This window comes from Alligator mississippiensis, chromosome 7, assembly GCF_030867095.1.
Source record: "Alligator mississippiensis isolate rAllMis1 chromosome 7, rAllMis1, whole genome shotgun sequence".
NCBI lineage: Eukaryota > Metazoa > Chordata > Crocodylia > Alligatoridae > Alligator > Alligator mississippiensis.
Genome location: NC_081830.1, coordinates 16,237,947 through 16,257,804, shown reverse-complemented (window position 1 = coordinate 16,257,804; position 19,858 = coordinate 16,237,947). Strand labels below are relative to the sequence as shown.

Below are 19,858 nucleotides of genomic sequence, written 5' to 3'. Positions count from 1 at the left end.
ATGCCCTGTTAAAGCCTTCAGATTTGGCCTGTTTATCCCTAATCTCACATTCTTCTTTAATTTGAATGTGTCACTTGCTTTTGACATGTTCTTTTACCCTTCTGGCATGAGAGCTGACTTAAATGCTGCAGTACTTGCAGTGCAACGCAGCCTCTTCACCTTCCTGTCTCCTCTGTTTGAAAACTTCGAATTTGCACAGATGTAGTCACAGAGAGATTTGCACTTTCTACCCATCTTTTACTTTTTTACCCTGTGTATGTTTTTATTCAGCCCCACATTAAATGGAAGCACTAAGTGCCTATTTATGTCACATGAGCCAATCATGGTGCAACATTAACATGGTTTAATCTGACTGGCTCCATCGTGTGTCTGGAGTGAGTTTTACATTGAAGAATTGCTTCATCTGGAGTGCTGCAATACAAAACCAGCTATCAGGAGGGCATTTCATACAAATAAATACCAGGTAAAATATTATTGAGTGAACTGAAAACCAGGGGTAAATCAGTAAAACCGAATAACTTCAATTTACAAAAAATCAGGTAATTTATCGGTGAATTCGATAAAAACGGAAAATGCAGAACACAGTAGGATGCTGTAGGCCTTTTTTTCCAACAAGAGCACGCTGCTGGTGAGTATTCAGCTTATGCTCGAGTAACCCCCAGTTCCTTCTCTGCTGTACTGCTGCCTATCCAGTCACTCGCCTGTCTGTATCTCTGCATGTGGTTATGCTGTCATAAAACCATAGAAACTAAGGGTTGCAAGGGACCTCAGGAGGTGACATCTAGTCCAACCCCTTGCTCAAAGCAAGACCACTTCAACTAGATCATTTGAGCCAGGGGTTTGTCTAGACAGGCCTGAAAAACCTCCAAGGATAGAGATTGCACCACCTCTCTAGGTAACTTGTTCCAGGGCTTCACCACCCTCTTAATGAGAAAGTTTTTCCTAATACCCAACCTAAATCTCCCTTGCTGCAACTTGAGCCCATTGCTCCTTGTTCTGTCGTCTGTCACTGCTGAGAACAGTCCAGCTCCGTCCTCTTTGCAACCCTCCTGCAGGACGTTGAAGGCTGCTATCAAATCCCTTCTCAGTCTTCTCCAAACTAAATACACCCAGTGCCTCAGCCCCCAAACCATTTTCATTGCAGGCTGTCGCGGTAACATCAGTGGGAGGTGGGGGGGAAGAGTGGGAAGCAGCAGGCGGTGAGCAGGCACTGCCCACAGCCACCATCCACGCTGTCGGTGGGGATGGCGAGTGGAGAGCGGGGACTGCCTGAAGACGCTGGTGGTCACATCAGCAGCGAGCCCCGGGGGGGGGGGGGGGGGCAGCAACTGCCCACAAAATCCGGTGGTGGCTTTAGTGGTGGCCAATCTTAGGGGGGGCACGTGCCCCCTTGTGCCCCCCCTACACATCACCTATGCTTGAGATGAAAGTGGTTTGTTCTTGATGACCTAAGCAATGAGATAAGCAATTTCTTTAGATGCAAACAGTTTGTTCTTGATGACCATTTCTCTAGCAAATGGAGAAAAAAAACCCAGAACCCCAAATCCCCCTTTCAGGACTGGTTCAGGGCAATGTTAAGCTGTTCTCCCCAATGGTATCACAATGAGAGACGCCACCAGGGAAAGTGAGGCATAAAGGATGATTGTGGGGAGTGGGGAGGAGGACATAATTTAATCTAACCAAACCACATCCTGCCAGGGACCCAAAACCAGAGGATTAACTGTTTCCACCCACTACAAAGGGATTCTCACTGCCATGTTGCTCCCTAAACCAGGGCCCCTGCCACCATCCCTGCTGCCTGCAATGAGGCTGAAGTTGGCATTCTCTCTCTCTACAATATTTAATTCATGATTACCAAGTTTTTGTTAGCTACAGATTGGCTTTGAAAAAGGAACTGGGAATAAGGAATTTGGAGCTGGAAATAAGGAACTGGGAATAAGGAATTGGAAATTGGGGATAAAGAACCAAGAAGAAGGACACAGGAATAAGGAATCAGGAAGAAGGAACTGGGAACTGGGAGTAAGGAACAGGGAATAAGGAACTGGGAGCTGGGAATAAGGAGCTGAAAACTGGGGAAAAGGCATTTGGAACTGGGAATAAGAAACTGGGAATAAACAACTGAGAGTAAGGAACAAGGATTAAGGAATAGGGATAAGAAACTGGAAATAAGGGACTGGAAACTGGGAATAAGGAACTAGGAATAAAGAACTGGGAGCTGGGAATAAAGAACTGGAAACTGGGGATAAGAAACTGGGAATAAGGGACTGGGAGCTGGGAATAAGGAAATGAAAGAGGATAAGGAAGGGAAAATAAGGGACTGGAAACTGGGAACGAGGAACTGGGAGTTGGGAATAACAAACTGGGACTGAGCAAGAGGGATTAAGGAACTGGAAAGTGGGGATAAGGATGGGCAAATAAAGGACTGGAAACTGGGGCTAAGGAACTGGGATCTGGGAATAAGAAACTGGGACTAAGGAATCAGGGATTAAGGAACTGGAAACTGGGGATAAGAAACTGGGAATAAGGGACTGGGAGCTGGGAATAAGGAACTGGAAATGGAGATAAGGAAGGGAAAATAAGGGACTGGAAACTGGGACTAAAAAACTGGGACTAAGGAATGGGGGATTAAGGAACTGGCAACTGGGGATAAGAAACTGGGAACGAATAAGGGACTGGAAACTGGGAATGAGGAACTGGGAGTTGGAAATAAGAAACTGGGACTGAGCAACGGGGATTAAGGAACTGTTAAATGGGGATAAGGAATGGGAAGCAAGGGACTGAAAAGTGGAAATAAGCAGCTGGGAATAAGAAACTGGGAGTAAGGAATGGGGATTAAGGAACTGGAAACTGGGGATAAGAAAGTGGGAATAAGGAACTGCAAACTGGGAATATGGAACTGGGATCTGGGAATAAGGAACTGGAAAGTGGGGATAAGGAATTGGGACTAAGGAATGGGGGATTAAGGAAATGGAAACTGGAGATAAGAAACTGGGAATGAATAAGGGACTGGAAACAGAATGAGGGACTGGGACCTGGGAATAAGACACTGGGATTGAGGAACGGGGATTCAGGGACTGGGAAGTGGGGAGAAGGAACCAAGTGGAGGCTCGTGTGTGTAATGCAGCGCTGGGGCGGGGATGCGGGGCAGCTGCGGGTCCCCGGGGCTGGCAGCGCTGCAAGGGAGTGGGGATTGCCCACCCAGCATCACCTCCTCCTCCTTGCCCATCTCCTTGGCTCCCCAAGCCAGTGGGGGATGGTGGCCATCGTGGCAACAAGCAGGGACATGTGGGTTTTCAGAAGGCAGGGCCTGGTGCAACTACACCCGTCTTGAGCCGGGGCCCTCGTTCCCACTTGGGTCGTTCCTGCCCATCCCAAGCCTGACCTCCCAGTGCATCTCTTGGGGTTACCGGCCACTGGCATTTTGCCTCCCCTTCAAGTCCTGCCTGGCTGCACAGGACCTTCTGGCCTTCTGCCCAAAGGGGAGAGCAACTCTTCAGAGCTTGCCATGGTGGGAAGAGCCACCAAGGAAAGACAGCTTGGAAGCCTGAGCTCGGACATCCGGCAGCGCTTCCATGGCACAAGAGGGGCCCGTGTCGCAGGGTCTGAAATGTTGCAGGGCAGGGTTAGCACTTAGAGGTATCTGGCTCATTGGTCTAGGGGCATGATTCCCACTTAGGGTGTGGGAGGTCCTGGGTTTAACTCCCAGACGAGTCCTGCTTAGCACTGTGCCTGCACCACCTGTCTTTGGAGCCTTGTGTGCTGAGCAGCCTTTTTATCTAGCTCCAGAGGCAGGTGAGGACATTTCCCTGGTGCAGCTGGTGCGTGGCCCAGAGCAGGGAGATTTAGACACCTCCTTGCTCCCCCCAAAATCATAGTATTGGGTGACGGTGGCCATCGAGGCATCAAGTTGGGCCGTGGGGGTTTTCAGAAGGCAGTGCCTGCCACCGGGGCAGGTGAGTACTTTTGTGTGGGTGAGGGAGCTGTCGTCTGAGAAGAACGTCCTTGAGCAAGGCGTCTTCAGGGCACAGTTCGGTTGGTGCAGAACCTGCGGTGTGGAGATGTGGCAGGCGGTACCTGTGCCAGGGGCTGGAGCCCAGTTGGAGGGGCCGTGTGCAAGCTCCACCACGTGGTGAAGCTGATAGAAATGCTTGGCTGCTACCGTTTTCACTTGCTCGCTGGTCTGCTTGATGGTCTTGAGCCGAGAGGGATGCTCTTTCTTTCCTAGAAGCAGTGTCACTCAGCTGGTAGAGCATTGGCTGCCCAGTTTGAAGTTCCCTGGTTGAGGTCGTTCTTGTGGCAAGGTGTGTGGCCTTGTTACCTGGTGTGGTGTGTGAAGAGGAGAAGAGGGAAGGAGAAGAGGAGAAGCTTGTGAGTTGGGCAAGGAGGCAGGAGGTCACAGCTTCTGCAGCCCGGCTCCCCGCTGCTGCCTGCCTGCTGTGGGCTTGGGCACGGGAGGCTGGTTCTCCGTTGCTGCATGCACGCCCAGGGGGCAGGGGGAACCCGTGCCCGCCAGATCTGAGCGCAGGGCAGGTTGTGTCCTTGGGCGGAGGGGGTGGCAGCTCTCTGGCTCTGCACGCACTCCCTGCGAGACAGGGGAGACCTGCACCCCCCAGATCTATCCACATGGTGGGTGCCGGCTCCCACCCTGCTCCCCTACCCTGGGACCGGCACAGCCCAGTGGGCACGACCCAGCATGGCAGGGAACAGTGGGGCAGCCCCAGCCCCCGCCTTCCCCAACTACCCCTATTACTCCTTTCCTCCCAATGGGGGCTCAATACCACCCTTTCCTACACTCCGCATCAGGACCTGCTTTCTGGGCTGCCTGGGGCCATGTGCATGTACCGCCCTCCTCCAGCTCCCTGCCAGCTCCTGGCAAATATGAACTGTGCTAGCCTGCAGGGAGCTCATGGCAAAACTGCAAAATTCACGGGCTTCCCCAGTAAAATGAGAGGTCCACATTTGCCTCCGGTAAAAGGTAAATTCACAATTTACTCCATTTTTTTCTGAGGGAAATAGAAAACCCTGATCATTAGGCTCCTGTAGGGACACAAATGAGCTAAACTGATATCCTGACATAAACCCTGAATGACACAGCTGAAATTGCCATGATTTTGACCCAAAGAGAGGAGACCACGTGGCTTAGTTGGCTAAAGCACCTGTCTAATAAACAGGAGATCCTGGGTTCAAATCCCAGCAGGTTCTATGTTTTGCACTTGGCATGGCTCTGTAGCTCAGGGTGTAGAGGCCTGGGCTTGGGAGTTCAAATCTCACTATTTCCTTGCTTTAAGGCAGTTCGTGGGATAATTTTTGGAACTCTGGACTCTAAAACCAATCATTATTCAAACCTCATCAGATCATTGTACTCAGTCACAAGTCGTCCCTCATAAGTCACAGGGGCTGCCTACACATGCAATTAATGCTATTTGGGTTTACTGCTCAGTAATGTCCTGTGCAATGAGCCAGCCCTGGGATGCTATCTACACATGCATCCATTTGGAAGAGATTTCCTCCTTATGGGAGCAGCCTGCCCCAGGCCTCCTCTGGCCCTGCTCTGCCTCCCTGCCGTAGCTAGCAGGAGTTGGAGGCTCCAGCCACAGCTGCGTGCCTGCTAGGATCACTCTTTAAAAGGTAGTCCCACATGATGCTCCCTGGCCACCTGCTTTCCTGCCCCACAGCAGTCTGCAGCATGCTGGTGCAGACCTCTATGACTCTGTCTGCAGATCCTGTGCCCACCGTGGGAGGGCTGCTCCACCTCCAGACCCCAGCAGTGAGGGTGGCTGCTGCTCCCCCTGCAGTGTCTGCTCCTCCTTCTGCAGCATGAGGCCAAGGCCAGCAGGGCCTGCCTGTGGTGCAGCTGCTGCTCAGGTGCTCAGGGGTCACATGGACTCTTGCAGGGTAAAGGTGAGCAATGCTAGGCATGTGACTTGTTGGTCTAGGAGCATGATTCCTACTTAGGATGTGAGAGATCCTGGGTTTAACTCCCAGATGAGCCCTGGTTGGTGCTGTGCCTGGGCAGCCTGGCCTTGGAGCTTGGTGTGCTGAGCATCCCCTTTTATCCAGCTCCAGAGGCAGCTGGTGCCATTTCCCTGGTGCAGCTGGTGCATGTCCCAGAGCAGGGAGGTTTAGGCACCTCCTTGCCCGTCTCCTTAGTCCCCCAAGCCAAGGGTCCTTTTCACCCTTGCTCTGTTCTCTTCTAACCGTGGCCTGCCACAGCTATCGCCTTGTCTCCTCTGCCTTTTCTCCTGATCTCTGCCACAGCTATCGCCTGATTGCCACTGCCTTTTCTCCTGACCTCTGCTACTGCTATCGCCTTGTGTCTACTGCCTTTTCTCCTGATCTATGCTACTGCTATAGCCTGATCTCCTTTGCCTTTTCCCATGACCTCTGCTACTGCTATCGCTTTGTCTCCTCTGCCTTTTCTCCTGATCTCTGACACAGCTATCGCCTGATTGCCACTGCCTTTTCTCCTGACCTCTGCTACTGCTATCGCCTTGTGTCTACTGCCTTTTCCCCTGACCTCTGCCACAGCTATCGGCTTGTCTCCGCTGTCTTTTCTCCTGATCTCTGCCACTGCTATCACCTGATCACCACTGCCTTTTCCCCTGACCTCTGCCACTGTTATCGCCTTGTCTCCCCTGCCTTTTCTCCTGATCTCTGCCACTGCTATCGCCCGATTGCCACTGCCTTTTCTCCTGACCTCTGCTACTGCTATCACCTTGTCTCCACTGCCTTTTCTCCTGATAAGGTGATAGCTGTGGCAGAGATCAGGAGAAAAGGCAGTGGAGACAAGGCTATAGCAGTGGCAGAGGTCTGGGGAAAAGGCAGTAGACACAAGGCGATAGCAGTAGCAGAGGTCGCCTGTAGTCTCGTCCTCTCACGTGCTGACTTAGAAAACAGACAGGCATTGGATTTAAGGCCCCAGAAGGAGAAGCAGGGAAATGACAGACGAGCAGGAGTTAGCCACCAAGGAGGGAAGAGACCCACGCCAGCCCACCTGGAGGGAAGGTAAAGGAGTTTGGACACGGTGTCTGTCCTCTCTGCAAGTTGCATCCCCAAGTTGTCGACCTTGTGATGAACATGTCGTGGAAGGTTTGGAGCAGTGGGACCCCCTTATACACAGGATTCTTGCCTTAGGTCCTTCTGTTGTCATACACGGGTGAGTGCTAGCGGGGTACTCCTCATTTAGGAAACCGGATGTATGTCACACCCCCCTTGTTTTGAAAGGACACCAAGCTTGAGAGTACAGTAGGCGGCGTGAGCTACGTTATTTTACATGTTATGGGGGTGTGCAATTCATTGCCAGTCAGCTGGACTTCTGTCTTGTGTACTATTGCAGGTACCTGAAGGGCAGCTGGACAAGAGCGAACGGAAGCAGGAAAAGAAGCTGGGGAACAAATAGTGTGGGTTGGGGTGGGCGGGAGGAAGGGAGGGGAATTGTTAATGCATGTTTAGACGAGTCCTGATGGAGACGGTGTGCATCTCTCCACTTCCAAACACCCATTAGGAGCAAGCAGCCCCACGCTTCAAGTTGCACCGTGCATTCGGTCTTGGGTTGGCCCCGACTGTGCGTGGCGAGGATGAGGCATTGTGCCGGTTGCGCGTACTGATATGCGGCAGTCGAGGGTTTTGTGGGTTGTTTGGCGTTGCTAGTTAAGCGGTTGATCCAAATAGATGCAACTGAAGGCAGCGTGTAGGTTTTTCTTGTTGAGCGATTCTCGGTGGTAGCGTAGAAACGCAGGTTTGTGCTTGGTTCTGTTCGTGGCTTGCCTGTAGCTGCTTCGGCTGGAGGTTGCGGGGCCAATTTGAGGCTGTTTGTGGTGTAGTTTGTTTGCGTCTGGAAGTGAAGGCTCCATGGGTGCTTGAAAGTGTTAATCTCTAGCTCCACAGAGACGAAGATCTTGTCCTGTGTCCAAACGATCATAAAGTTAATTGATGTCATTGTCTAACCAGTAGGAACAAGCGGGCCTAAGATGTTCGCAGTTGAATACTCAACGGTATAAAAAACTTTTCACCTTGTGGCTGGTGTGTGTCTACATTGAGAAGATTCAGCCATTATCCTTCCTACTGAGGCTGGCTGAAGGAATAAACATTTCATTCCATCTACTGATCCAGTCCATGGTCTTACTTGTAAGTCACAACAGGAAACATTTGCATTAAACAAGTGGTAAAAGACTGTAACAGATGGTGCCTAGTCATCAGTTCACAATTGGTAATGCACTGTAGGAAATCAGTCCTGATTCTTTGAGGAACTGAAAATAAGGTACAGTGAAGGAGTGATGCTTTGGTATGATCTGTGGAAGTTCAGCCGATCCCTGTCTAAAAAGAGAAACTGGTCCCAATAAAAGTAAAATACTTAGGACTAATTTCCCAGCTTCTTGGTGTGTTTTAGTTCCAGTGTTTCAGACCGTAGTCTCTGAATGGCTCTGGTACGAGTCTTGCTACTTCTACTAGCACGGTGGGTGCTCTTTCTGTACCGGGCTGGGTCACGGCAGGGGGAAGATGCGCTTGTCCCCTTGCAAGAAGGACAATGCCTGTGTCCATCCCCAATCGCCTCCAGGTTTTCACAAGTCCCTGAAGTCCAGCTGTGGTTTCCGCCCCTCCCCATGCCTGTTCAATGTAATGTCCACGGGCTTTCAGCCATGTCTCCCGATTTTCATCCCTGAGGGGCCACTGAGTTGGGAGGGAGCCAGACACATTTTCTCACTGCCATTATATTTTTAAAATATATAATTTTTTAATTCATTTTGAATTTATTTTCAGCCGTATTACTTATTTTAATTATTGTGGAAATGGTGAGTCAGTGACGGTCAGCATGTTTCCCAGCATGTTTGGCTGGAGGGAGGGAATGAATATTTTCAAACCGTTGAAACAAAAATGCATTTGACCAAGTGGAGGCTTCTGACTGACATAGGATACAAAGCTGCTTTTGCTTTTGGCTGATCCACATCAAAAAACAAAAAATGTACCGAAGGAAAAACCCCTGCTCAGTGCTGCCGTCCCGTGGTGCCGGCTCTACCTGGCAATCTGCAGGGGAAAGCCAACCCTGCTCGGGGCAGGGCTGAGCCGGGAGCCGCGGAGGTGGTGGGCCCGGCTTGCGGGACGTTGCAGGGCTGGAGAAGAGGTGCGGGGCGGCGTGAGCCGGCGCTGCTCCATGGGGGCGGTGGGGCTGGCTGGGGAATAGGCTTATATTCTGAATGCTGACGGGTTTAGGGGAGTTGGGCGCCTGGCTGCTGATCGGGTAAGATTGGGAAACTTTTTGGCCTTCACTGAGACGCAGCTGTTGCTGTCGGGGAAGCCTTAAGGTCCGAGATAGAGGAGGCCCTGATGTCTGGTCACCTTCAGGGTTGGGCACCAGCCGAGTCGAAGTTTTTGGGTAACAGTATTGGATTCAGGCTCCCGGCTTGCAACCGAAGCTCCACTTCACCTGCCCAAGGTCCTTTTTTGTTGTGGCTCTGCCCTGAGTCTCAGTCTGCACCCCTCTTCCACGCACCAGGTGCTCCATGTAACAGGTCCCCGCTTCACGCGGGTGCAGTGATGATGACCCCTTGGCTAAGTAAAGCAAGGGAAGTTTGAGAGGAGTCTAAGATGGTCCTAGGGTCCGCATTAATACAGGAACACAACCCTGTATTTAACCAGCTCCCGGGGAGGGCCGGGGCGCAAGGCCTGTGGCGCACCCTTGGTCTCTCCAGCTGTCTCCCTCCTGTGTCACAGAGAGAGAGAGAGAGAGAGAGCGCAATATAGAGATAAAAAAAACCCTGCACTATTTCTCTCTCTCTCTCTCTCTCTCTCCACCTGATTTGGCTGCACTTGCACCTCTGCCCGAGCCCTGGCACTGAGAGTACTGCAGCGCGGCCCGCTTGCTGTCCCTTTAATTGCTGGGGCCGGAGGCACAGGGTCAAGAGGTGCGGCCCAGAGCATGTTGGCTAGGAGAAATTGCTAGTCTGGTGGGGAGAGTGCTGCCTTAAAGGCTTGGTGTCATGGGTTCAAATCCCACCCTGGTATGGATAAGCTGGTCTCTGGGGCTAGTTCTTTACTATTGGAGCCCAGACTCTTTCATTGCTGTGGCCAGAGGCACCGAGTCAAGAGGCGCACCCGACAGGTCTCCTTGAAGGAGAGCTTGTTGGCCTTGTGGGTGAGGTGCTGGTTTAGAAGCTTGGTGTTATGGGTTTAAATCCCACCCTGTCATTGTGATTGAGTACCCTTTGTAAGCCCATCTACGGGGCCAGTTCTTTACACTCAGGGCCCTTGACTCTTTCATTGGTGCGGCCAGAGGCATTGAGATAAGAGGCGCACCCGACAGGTCTCCAGGAAGGATAGCGTGCTGGCCTTGTGGGTGAGGTGCTGCCTTGAGATACTGGTGGCATTGGTTCTAGTCCTGTGTGTGTCTGGGCCTGGTGAGTGAGCCCAAGACCCATGGCCTGGGTGCCCCCCTAGCTGTGCTGTTTGAGTGCACAGCAGCTGGGGTTGGCTCCATGCTGCTGCTCAGCATGACTTTGTTGTCGCAGGACCTTTTGGAAGTCACGGAGAGGTCGCCCGGGTCTGGGGGGCGTCTGGTTTTGGCACTCCCAGTGTACATGTCCAGTGTACAGTTGTCCATGTGAACGTAGAAGTACTACTAGTCTGGTTTTGAGACTCCTGGTTTTTTGAGACTAAAAGACATATACGTATTCAGTAATGCGGAAGTGGACAACTGTGCACTGGACATGTACATTTGGAGTGCCAAAACTGGATGCCCCCAGACCCAGGCGACCTCTCTGTGACCTCCAAAAGGTCCTGCGACAACAAAGTCATGCTGAGCAGCAGCATGAAGCCAACCCCAGCAAACAGCACAACTAGGGGGGCACCCAGGCCATGGGTCTTGGGCTCACTCAGGATCACTCACCAGGCCCAGACACACACAGGACTAGAACCCATGTAATCAGTGTCTCAAGGAAGTGCTTCAGCCACCAGGCCAGCAAGCTCTCCTTCCTGGACACCTGTCGGGTGCGCCTCTTATCTCGATGCCTCTGGCCACAGCAATGAAAGAGTCAGGGGCTCCAGGAGTAAAGAACTCGCCCCAGACACCAACTTACAAAGGATACTTGCTCATCATACCAGGGTGGGAATTGAACCCATGATTCCCAGCCTCCAAGGCAGCACTCTCCCCACCAGGATAGCAAGCTCTCTTGGTGACAACGCTGTCGGCTGCACCTCTTGCCCTGGTGCTGATCAGACTCTGGGACATGCAGACTGGTCTGTCTGGCCCCCAACGCAGGCAGAGCCATCTCAGGGGTTTGGAAGCAGAAATTAGCCATGGTGCCACATTTTCCTACCATTCCCCTGACCCCCAACTTGCCCACAGCCTGCCTCGGATGCACCAATTGCATTGGCAGCTGGGAGAAGAATGGATGAAGGACCCTCGTTACCTCTGTACTGGGTGAGGAGGGCCTGTGGGTATTCTCCTGGACATAAGTATGCACAGCCAAAGCGGCAGCAAGATCCCTTCCTGCAACTGAGAGTAAAAGCAATAAAATAAAGGCTTCTGGTGAATTTTTTCCCCAAGAACAATTCCCTTCCCAACTGGTGCATGCACAAACCTGTTCTCCTCTTTGCAAGGTGCCTTCAAGCAGCAGCAGAATTGTCCTTGCCGCTCAGCTTCAGCTCCCTGCAGGGGGTTGCAATGAGGATGGAGCTGGACTGTTCCCAGTGGGGGCAGATGACAGAACAAGGAGCAGTGGAGTTTCACATGAGCCTTTGCTGCCTCTTCGTGGCCAGAAAAGAGAAAGCACGATGAGAACTCAATAGGACGTGGCAGATTTTCCCCTCCGCCTGCAAGGGGACGTGCTGTGCTATCCCGGTCCAACTGGGAGTATTCAGCCATCTACCTATAGAGAGTGCCACAAGCCGGAAATGAGCTGAGATGGGAGCACTTGATCACTAAAGTGGGCCCATCCATCAGCACCTAAAATAAACCAGCCTGTAGTCTTGCCTGGAGATTGGAGTAACACCAGCCCCACAGCCAAATGGTCTTCTCTGTCCAAATGGCTCTGTCCAAAATGGTCTTCTCTGCCAAAGGCTTTTGAGGACAAAGGCCCTCGGTGCTTAAAGTGCTTGCAAGCGATCCAAACTGCGAGCCTCTGGCTGCTTTACTACTTCATCCAGGAAGAGCACAGACCATCTGCAGACACTTCCTCAGCCCGACAAATAGTATTATTTGTACCTGAAAGCTTGCAAAGAAGAGTTTTTCCAACTATTTGAGTTTGTCTAATAAAAGATATCAGACTTACCCCAAAAACTTTGTCTGCCTGTGTCCTTAGACTAACATGGCTACAACCTACACCCCTAATGACAACAAAAGCATCTCGGTGCCTTGCCCAGTCTGGGAGGCTCAGGTCCCCAATACCATGCTGGTGACAGGCACAGGGCCATGTCTCAGGATGCTCTTGGTGTGTCTACATTTCCCCCAGATATCAGGGCATGCAGCTATCGACCCCTCAGAGGACTTTGCAGGATGTGTTACCTGTCCCAAGATCTTTCTTTGGGCCCTGCAGCCCTTCCCTCCTGATCTGAAAGCAAATGGGATTTAAAAGAAGGTTTGAAAGAAGGCGGCCAGCCTCCTGCACTTCTGCACAGTCACATAAGCAAGGGCATTCACCAGTCTCTGCTGCGGCTGAGCTCAGGTCTCGTATCCCTGTAAGCTTTAAACAAATACAGGGTGCAAGGCTGGGTGTGGAAAGGGAAGCCAAGGGGAAAGAAATGCACCGTACGTGCGTGTAAGTTCCAATTTCTCTGGAGAGCCATTTACATGGCAAGGTATGATCCAAATTCAATCCAGAACATGTTAGTGCTGGAGATGATGGTAGCAGAGATAAGCCTGATAACATTTGATGGTGAAGCTTCTCCATAAGCACCGCATTAAAAAATCAAATACCCTCCTTCGTCTGTTATTGTGAAGGAAATGAGATGTTATTTCTAATACTGTTTACCTAGCTGTGAGACGGCAAATGGGAGCCCTAGCAAATCGCGTTGTATTGTTTTGTTACTATCAATTACCACAAATCCAGAGACACAGGCTTGCCTGCTTCTCCCAGGCATTTCACCTCTCATGGCTACTCCTGAGCACAGGCACTTTGCCTCCGCGGGCTATTCCTGGGCACTGTATCCTACCCTTTCAGACTCAGATCTCCAGGCTCCTTTGCCATGATCATTGGGCTTCTTGGGATCAACAGCCATGGGGAGTCTCTCCGGCTCCTCTCACACATCAGATGAAGCACACGAATGCCACAGTGAGGCATTAAGAGAGCTTTTGTGCTGCTGATGTTGATCTTTGTATGAACTTGCTCTCTCTCCTTGCTGCTCTCATGTCCATGATGGAGAATTTGGCCAAGGGTCAGAAGTCCCTTGCTGTGCATATACATATACATATACATATACATATACATATACATATGCTGTGATGCTGCAGAGGGGGCAGCTAACGGGATGGCCTTGAGCCATTAACTATTGACATCACTCTGCGACTGCTGCAACCCCGGGGTGTCCTCCCCCTTCGGCTCAAAGGGCAAGTGGGGATTGTTAACAGCCGGCTGCAACCCTAAAGTGACCCTCTGAGGTATAGACAAGCTACAAGCAGCTTTTCAGTGTCAGGGGCACAAAGGGGTTAAAAGGCTGAGTGTAGATGGGATGATACAAGCCCCAAGAAGAGACTCAGGCAAGAATAGAGCAAAGCCAGGGAAGAGCCAGGGCAGAGCAAACCCATGGCTGCCTTCACGGGAGGGGAGGTCTACAAGGCAGAGTTTGAGCCCACGGCGTACCTGGAATACTTCAAGTTTGGACGAGGCACCTTGGGGGATGAGTTCCTCACATTTGTCCTGAAACACTACTGCAAAACCTTCACTTCGGGTAGGTCCTTCCCAAAGCCCTGGGCACTCTTGTCTTCCCTTGGCCAGACAGGGGCACGACCAGCCAGGCACTCGGAGAGGAGACGGGGTGGGAGGTTGCACTGCTCGTGCGACGTGCTTGTGGTCTGCAGTTGCTAGAGACAAGTGTCTCAGTCGTGAGACAAACAGTTCTTGGGCAGTTCACCAAGTTTGTCTTGCTGCCCACAAGCTTTTGTGCAAGTGCTTTCCCAAGGGCTTTCCAGCTACAAAGCACAGCAAAAATGCCAAGTGTTCATGCTTAGCCTCTGAACAGGGCGCAGAGCATTGAAGAGCTTCTCCCACCCTCCCCTCTCATGCACTGCCTGCAAAGAGTCGGGCACTGAACTTTACTTAGGAAAATGATGTCCCGTGTCCACACCACCACCCTCCTGTTGGACTCTAGAGCAGTTGTGTCAGCTCTCTGTGCCCCCTGCTTATCCTCATCCCTTAAGCAAGGCGTGATGTTGTGAACTCCTGCCCTGCCTAAAGTGCCTGGAGATCCATGAGCAGAGAGGAGAGGCTATTCAGCGCCCTCGCTGTCCTGGAGCAGATTGTTATATAGCAGATTTCCCCTTCTCCTTAGACTGTCATGAAGCCATCCCTTGAACTAAAGGGCTTTGAAGGAATCGGATATGGGGAAGTAAGTGGGATATGCCTGTGGGATTGCAAGTGCAGCTCTGCCCAGACACACACCACTGCTTTATTAATATCAGGTGTTGTAAGCCCAGAGGCAGGCAGGGTTAACCTAGAGATTGGCCTTTCTCATAGCATTTGCAAAGGGGGTTGCAAGAGTCAGGGTGCAGCAATGGGATTGGAGGCACTTGGTTTTATGAAATAATTAACGCTGAATAAAAATGCTCACCTAGGTGCAGTAGAAATCATGTTTTTGGGTATGGTTCATGAACGGAAAGAGGCTGAATGCAGGGGGAGCAGGGAGGAGAAACTGCTAAAACTCAAGCACTGTGGTGCCTTGTTTTGGCTCTTTATCAGTTCATTTCCACAGCGCCTGGAAAGGAAGGAGCACCCGTAAAGCAGAGCAAGAACCAGGAAAGGCTGCAGCTTTCGGGGGGCTGCTTGTCCCCTGCCTCTGCTGGAGGGCATGCAGCATGGGGAAGAGGTGATGATCATCTTGAACCATTCTTTAACCCCAACCAGGTGCTGTGACAGGCCACACCCTGACTGATATTGGCAGTGGACCCACCATTTACCAGCTGCTTTCTGCCTGCGAGTCATTTAAGGAGATCATTGCTTCGGATTATATAGACCAAAATTGCCAGGAGCTGCTGAAGCGGCTGAAGAACGAGCCCGGAGCATTTGACTGGACTCCGGTGGTGCAGCACGTGTGTGAGCTGGAGGGAGACAGGTACCGAACTGCCATCGAAATCCCGTAGGTTTAAGCCTGCCTGTGAGAATCCACCCAAATTTCAGGGAGGGTGGGGCAAAATGGCTTTCAAAGCTCCCCGCTTTATTAAATCCTTCTCCAAGGGAATGGAAATCAGAGACACAAAACCCACGTGCCCATTTCTCAGAACTGTATCCCAGGGGAGGCATTTAAAACACACCAAAATAGATAACCTCTTGCTTTCCTCTCTCTCTTTCCTCTTCTCTCTTTAGGAACAAATGGGCTGAGAAAGAGGGGAAGTTACGAGGAGCCATCAAATGCATCCTAAAATGTGATGTCCACAAAAGCAACCCCTTGGATCCCGTTGTCCTGCCTCCGGCTGACTGCCTGGTCTCATCGCTGTGCTTGGAAGCTGCCTGCAAAGACCACAGCTCGTACCGCGCTGCTCTGAGGAACATCAGCTCTCTGCTAAAGCCAGGGGGGCATTTGGTGCTGAGCGGAGATTTGGGCACCAGTTTCTACATGGTCGGTCCCAAAAAGTTCTTCTGTTTGGTTCTGACAGAGGAATTTTTGAGGGGGGCCCTTAGTGCAACTGGCTTTGCCATCCAGGAGTTTGACGTCCTCTCCAGGGATGACGACACCATGCAGGAAATCTGCCATTTCTCTGGGATGTACTTCATTGTCGCCCGCAAAGAGAAAGCGATTTAAGTCCCTTGGAGAATAAGTGGGACACAAAAGGATCCCTCTAAAACAGAAATTAAATTAATTAAAAAGCTACATTATGCCCAGGATGATGCATATATTCCTGCTTAAAATGTGTTTCGCCCTTTCCTGTGAAAATACAAACATCTCCTTAAAAAATGAGAAATTGCAGCATTTGCATGCGAGTGGAAGTCCTCAGTAGGCAGGAGAGGAGCACAGACTCTCAGGTGTGATGCTAGTGTCTTCTGACCCTGAACAACAGGAGCAACGTGAAAACTGCCTTGAGAGTGGCCAGGGTGTTGCTTCCACATGTACTAATCATGGATTGCTTATGCCAGTCCAGATCTTTTCAGGCCCTGGGTTCCTCAAGCTCTTGACAAACCTTTCACCACGTCTGGAAGGGCACTGTATATGGGCACCCAAGATGTGCCCTGTGGTTTTCGGTCCAATGCCTGGTCTGTCTGATCCCAGTCTTTGATAATAGGAGGCACCAATGCAAGGAATGGGAGAGGAAGTGGGTTGTGGGTCAGATGGTATTTGTTGTTTCTTGTGGAGAGTGATTTGCCCTCTGATCTGCATTGAAAACAATCAAATCATCAATTAGATCATCTTCTTAGAACTAATTACACCTGCCTGAAACACAATAGTCCGCTTTAACTCTTGCATAGAAAATACACGTATTCAGTATAACATGCAAACTACTTCTGCATGGAGTTCTCATCTACGAATCAGTAAAACAGAACTGGAAACTTTTGCCAGTTTGGAGGAGATATTTTGCAACACCCCCTGCTTTTTTTTGCTGCTTTCTAACTCTGTCTGGAGCCGAGCTATAGCGCTGTCTGCTGTCCCAGCGGGCAGTTCCCATGCCACTTCACCAATGCATCTCACCCACCCAATGCAACCCATCCCATCGCACAGGGCACAGTTTCTTCTCCATCCTGTTCTGAAGCCTGTGATACATCAAGAAAAATGCCGTCACATGTTAACTACCAAGTGCCTACTTCACAGGCGTCCCTAGGCAGCTCAGAGACTTCTGGATCTCCTGCCTGGTTCAGTGAGTTGCACTCCTACAGCCAAAATGAATGCCTCTCCTGCTGACTTTGCTTCACTTTGCTGCCATGAAAAGTTACTCATGAGGATGATAAAACACAGGGAGCGATGCCCACAGTTACTCACAAGGATGATAAAAGCAGGGAACGATGCCCTGTCCTACAGTCCTCTGCTGAGGTGCCGGAAGAGGGATGAGTTTTGACAAGTATTCAGCAATCCCACGTGTCACTGCTTTCCTGACCCACACAGGCATCTGTAGGCCACTTCCATCCTCCAACACCCCCCAGCAATAGCTCGCAGCCCCAGCACGCTGTTACAGTAACACCTGTCCCATAGCCTCTGTATCCAGTCCTTAAGAAAGTTGCTGAAGCAGTTTTACACGGGAATCACTTGTGAATACTGTGACCAGTTTTGAGACTCCCGCTGCAGAAAGGATGTGGACAAGTTGGAGAGAGTCCAGTGATGGGCAACAAAAATGGTTGGGAGGCTGAGGAACATGATTTGTGAGGAGAGGCTAAGGGTTATTTAGTCTGAAGAAGAGAAGACCAAGAGGGGATTTGATAGCAACCTTCAGCTCCCTGCTGGGGGGTTGCAAAGAGGATGGAGCTGAACTGTTCTCATTTGGGACATATGACAGGACAAGAAGCAATGGGCTCCAGTTGCAGCAAGGGAAGTTGAGGTTGGATATTAGGAAAAACTCTCTCACTAGGAGGGTGATGAAGCACTGGAGCAGTTTACCCAGAGAGGGGGTTGAGTATCCATCCTTGGAGGTGTTAAAACCCAGCTTGACAAAGCCTTGGCTGGGATGATGTAGTTGGGGAGGGTCGTGCTTTGAGCAGGGGTTGGACTGGCTGTGACCTCCTGAGCTCCCTTGCAACCCTCGGTTTCTATGACTGTATAGCTCCGAAATACACTGTCTCAGTCCATTTTCCCCCTTAAGAAAGTCCAAACTTGGAGGCAATCTATCCAGTGGGTGTATCTAGGATTGTCAGAGCAGTCACCACATCTTCGAGGGCCAAAGAAAGCCCGAGACCTCCCCAGTGCGTGCCTGGCAGCTTCAGCTCTGGATTTATCACCTTTGGTCTCTGCCATCCTCTCAGTCCGAGAGCTCCAGCATGAGAGCAGCAGGGCGAGGACTGCAATCTGGCAGCATAGGGAAGGGTTTACAATAGTGGAAGCAGAAGTTAGCGGTACAGCTGACCCAGAGGGCTGGACCCAAAATTATTGCATGTGCAAGGTGGAGGCTCCATCTAGCTTCACGGAGGGAGAAGTTTATCAGATGGATTTCAACCCCGGGATCTACCTGGAAACATACTACAGCCTCGGTGCAAGTCACTGCAAAGGAAACAAGATCCTGACACACAACCTGAGAAGCCTGTGTGAGATGTTCGCTTGAAGTGAGTGTCACACAGCACACTGCATTGTGGTGGTTCATGTTCATTAACGCGCCTTAGATACTGTGCATTTATTTTAGTGCTTCCTTAATAAAGTACTAACTAAATGCACTAAAGGTACAGTGCAGTAGCACTGGCACATAGTTATTTAGTGATGCTAACTGCACATTACCTGAATAAGACTGCGCAGTAGACTAATAGCATGTTTTTTGCCATGACAAGCTACTGCACAGAGTTATTAGGCTAATGTGCAATAAGTGTCTTGTGTAGACACACTTGGGAAGTGCCAAGGCATGTCTAGGGGCCTGGAAACACCCCCCCCCCCCCCCCCCCCCATCTTGGTAGCAACAGCTGTGGGGCCAGGACAGGTCACTGTGCATCGCACTACCCGCACAATGAGGAGCGTTGCTGAGTGCTGACACCAGCTCAAATCCATGTCTGCTCTGCATCACACCTGGAAAATGCTCTCGGGCAAGCCACTTTATTAAAAAATTACCTTTTGCTTTTCAATAAAGTGGAGCTGGAAACCTCCGCCAGCTTGAAAGGGTTATTAGTGCTCCCTACCACCGGGGGGGGGACTGTGTCGTGCAGCGTCGGTGGGGTCAGTGGAGGAGCCAGCTTCCAGAAACGAGAACTTTGCTAGTGACGTTCCCTTCATTATTAAAGAAAGGAAAGGGGAGGTCCTTTCATTATTAAAGAAAGCCCCGGTGCGGGGTGCGGTGTCCCAGCGCTATGCTTGCCCCTTCCCGCCACTCTCAGCCCCGCAGGTGCCTGCGCGGGGGGCGGAGCTGCAGCCCAGCCCGGGTCCCCTCAGGAGCCTCGGCCGCCTGGAGACGTGCGGCGATTGGCTGGGAGGGATGCCGTTCTGTGCGCCGATTGGTCCGCCTGCGATCCTTCGCGGTCCCATAGCGCGGGCAGGGCAGGGCTGCGGCAGCGGGGCGGGGCCGGGCCGGGGGGGGGGCTCTCCGGCTCGCAACATTTGCACGGAATCCCCCCCCTACACACACACCTTGTTTAAAAATAGAAAAAAAGTGGGAAAAAAGCAGTGAAACCCCGCGGGGCGGGAAGAGCGGGAAGAACCCGCGGGGTTGCTCCGCACAGGCGCGTTGTGGAGAGGAGCGGGGCGGGAGTGGCGGGAAACTGGAACCGGCGGCGGTGTGTGGCAATGAGTGCGCTAGAGCAGCGCGGCCGTGCCCGCAAGCAGAGGGGGATCCATGCGGGTAGTTACAGATGATGTGTGTGTCCATGCATGTTAACACGCCTCAAGACCGGTAGCCCGGCAGGAAGCACGGCAAACCCCAGCAAAGCCCGCTTCGCGCCGGGCGCCTCAGCCAGCGTGCAAAGCCAGACACCACGTGACGCCGCGCAGAGCCCGCCAGACCGCGCACGTGGCAGGCATGCCGCGGCCTCGTGAGCTGCAGCAGAACGACACGGGGTGATTGGCTGGGGCGTGTCCCTCCAAGCCAATCAGG

At 51.6% G+C, this 19,858-nt stretch overlaps 1 protein-coding gene across 1 annotated transcript; it reads left to right on the top strand.

The window, feature by feature from the left end:
* The first annotated feature begins 13,736 nt into the window (after window positions 1-13,736).
* LOC132251855 (nicotinamide N-methyltransferase-like) lies at window positions 13,737-16,019 on the top strand. Its single transcript, XM_059731773.1, has 3 exons — window positions 13,737-13,881; window positions 15,054-15,261; window positions 15,513-16,019. The coding sequence occupies exons 1-3, from the start codon at window positions 13,737-13,739 to the stop codon at window positions 15,946-15,948; spliced, it is 789 nt and encodes a 262-aa protein (XP_059587756.1). The 3' UTR covers window positions 15,949-16,019.
* The last annotated feature ends 3,839 nt before the right edge of the window (window positions 16,020-19,858 follow it).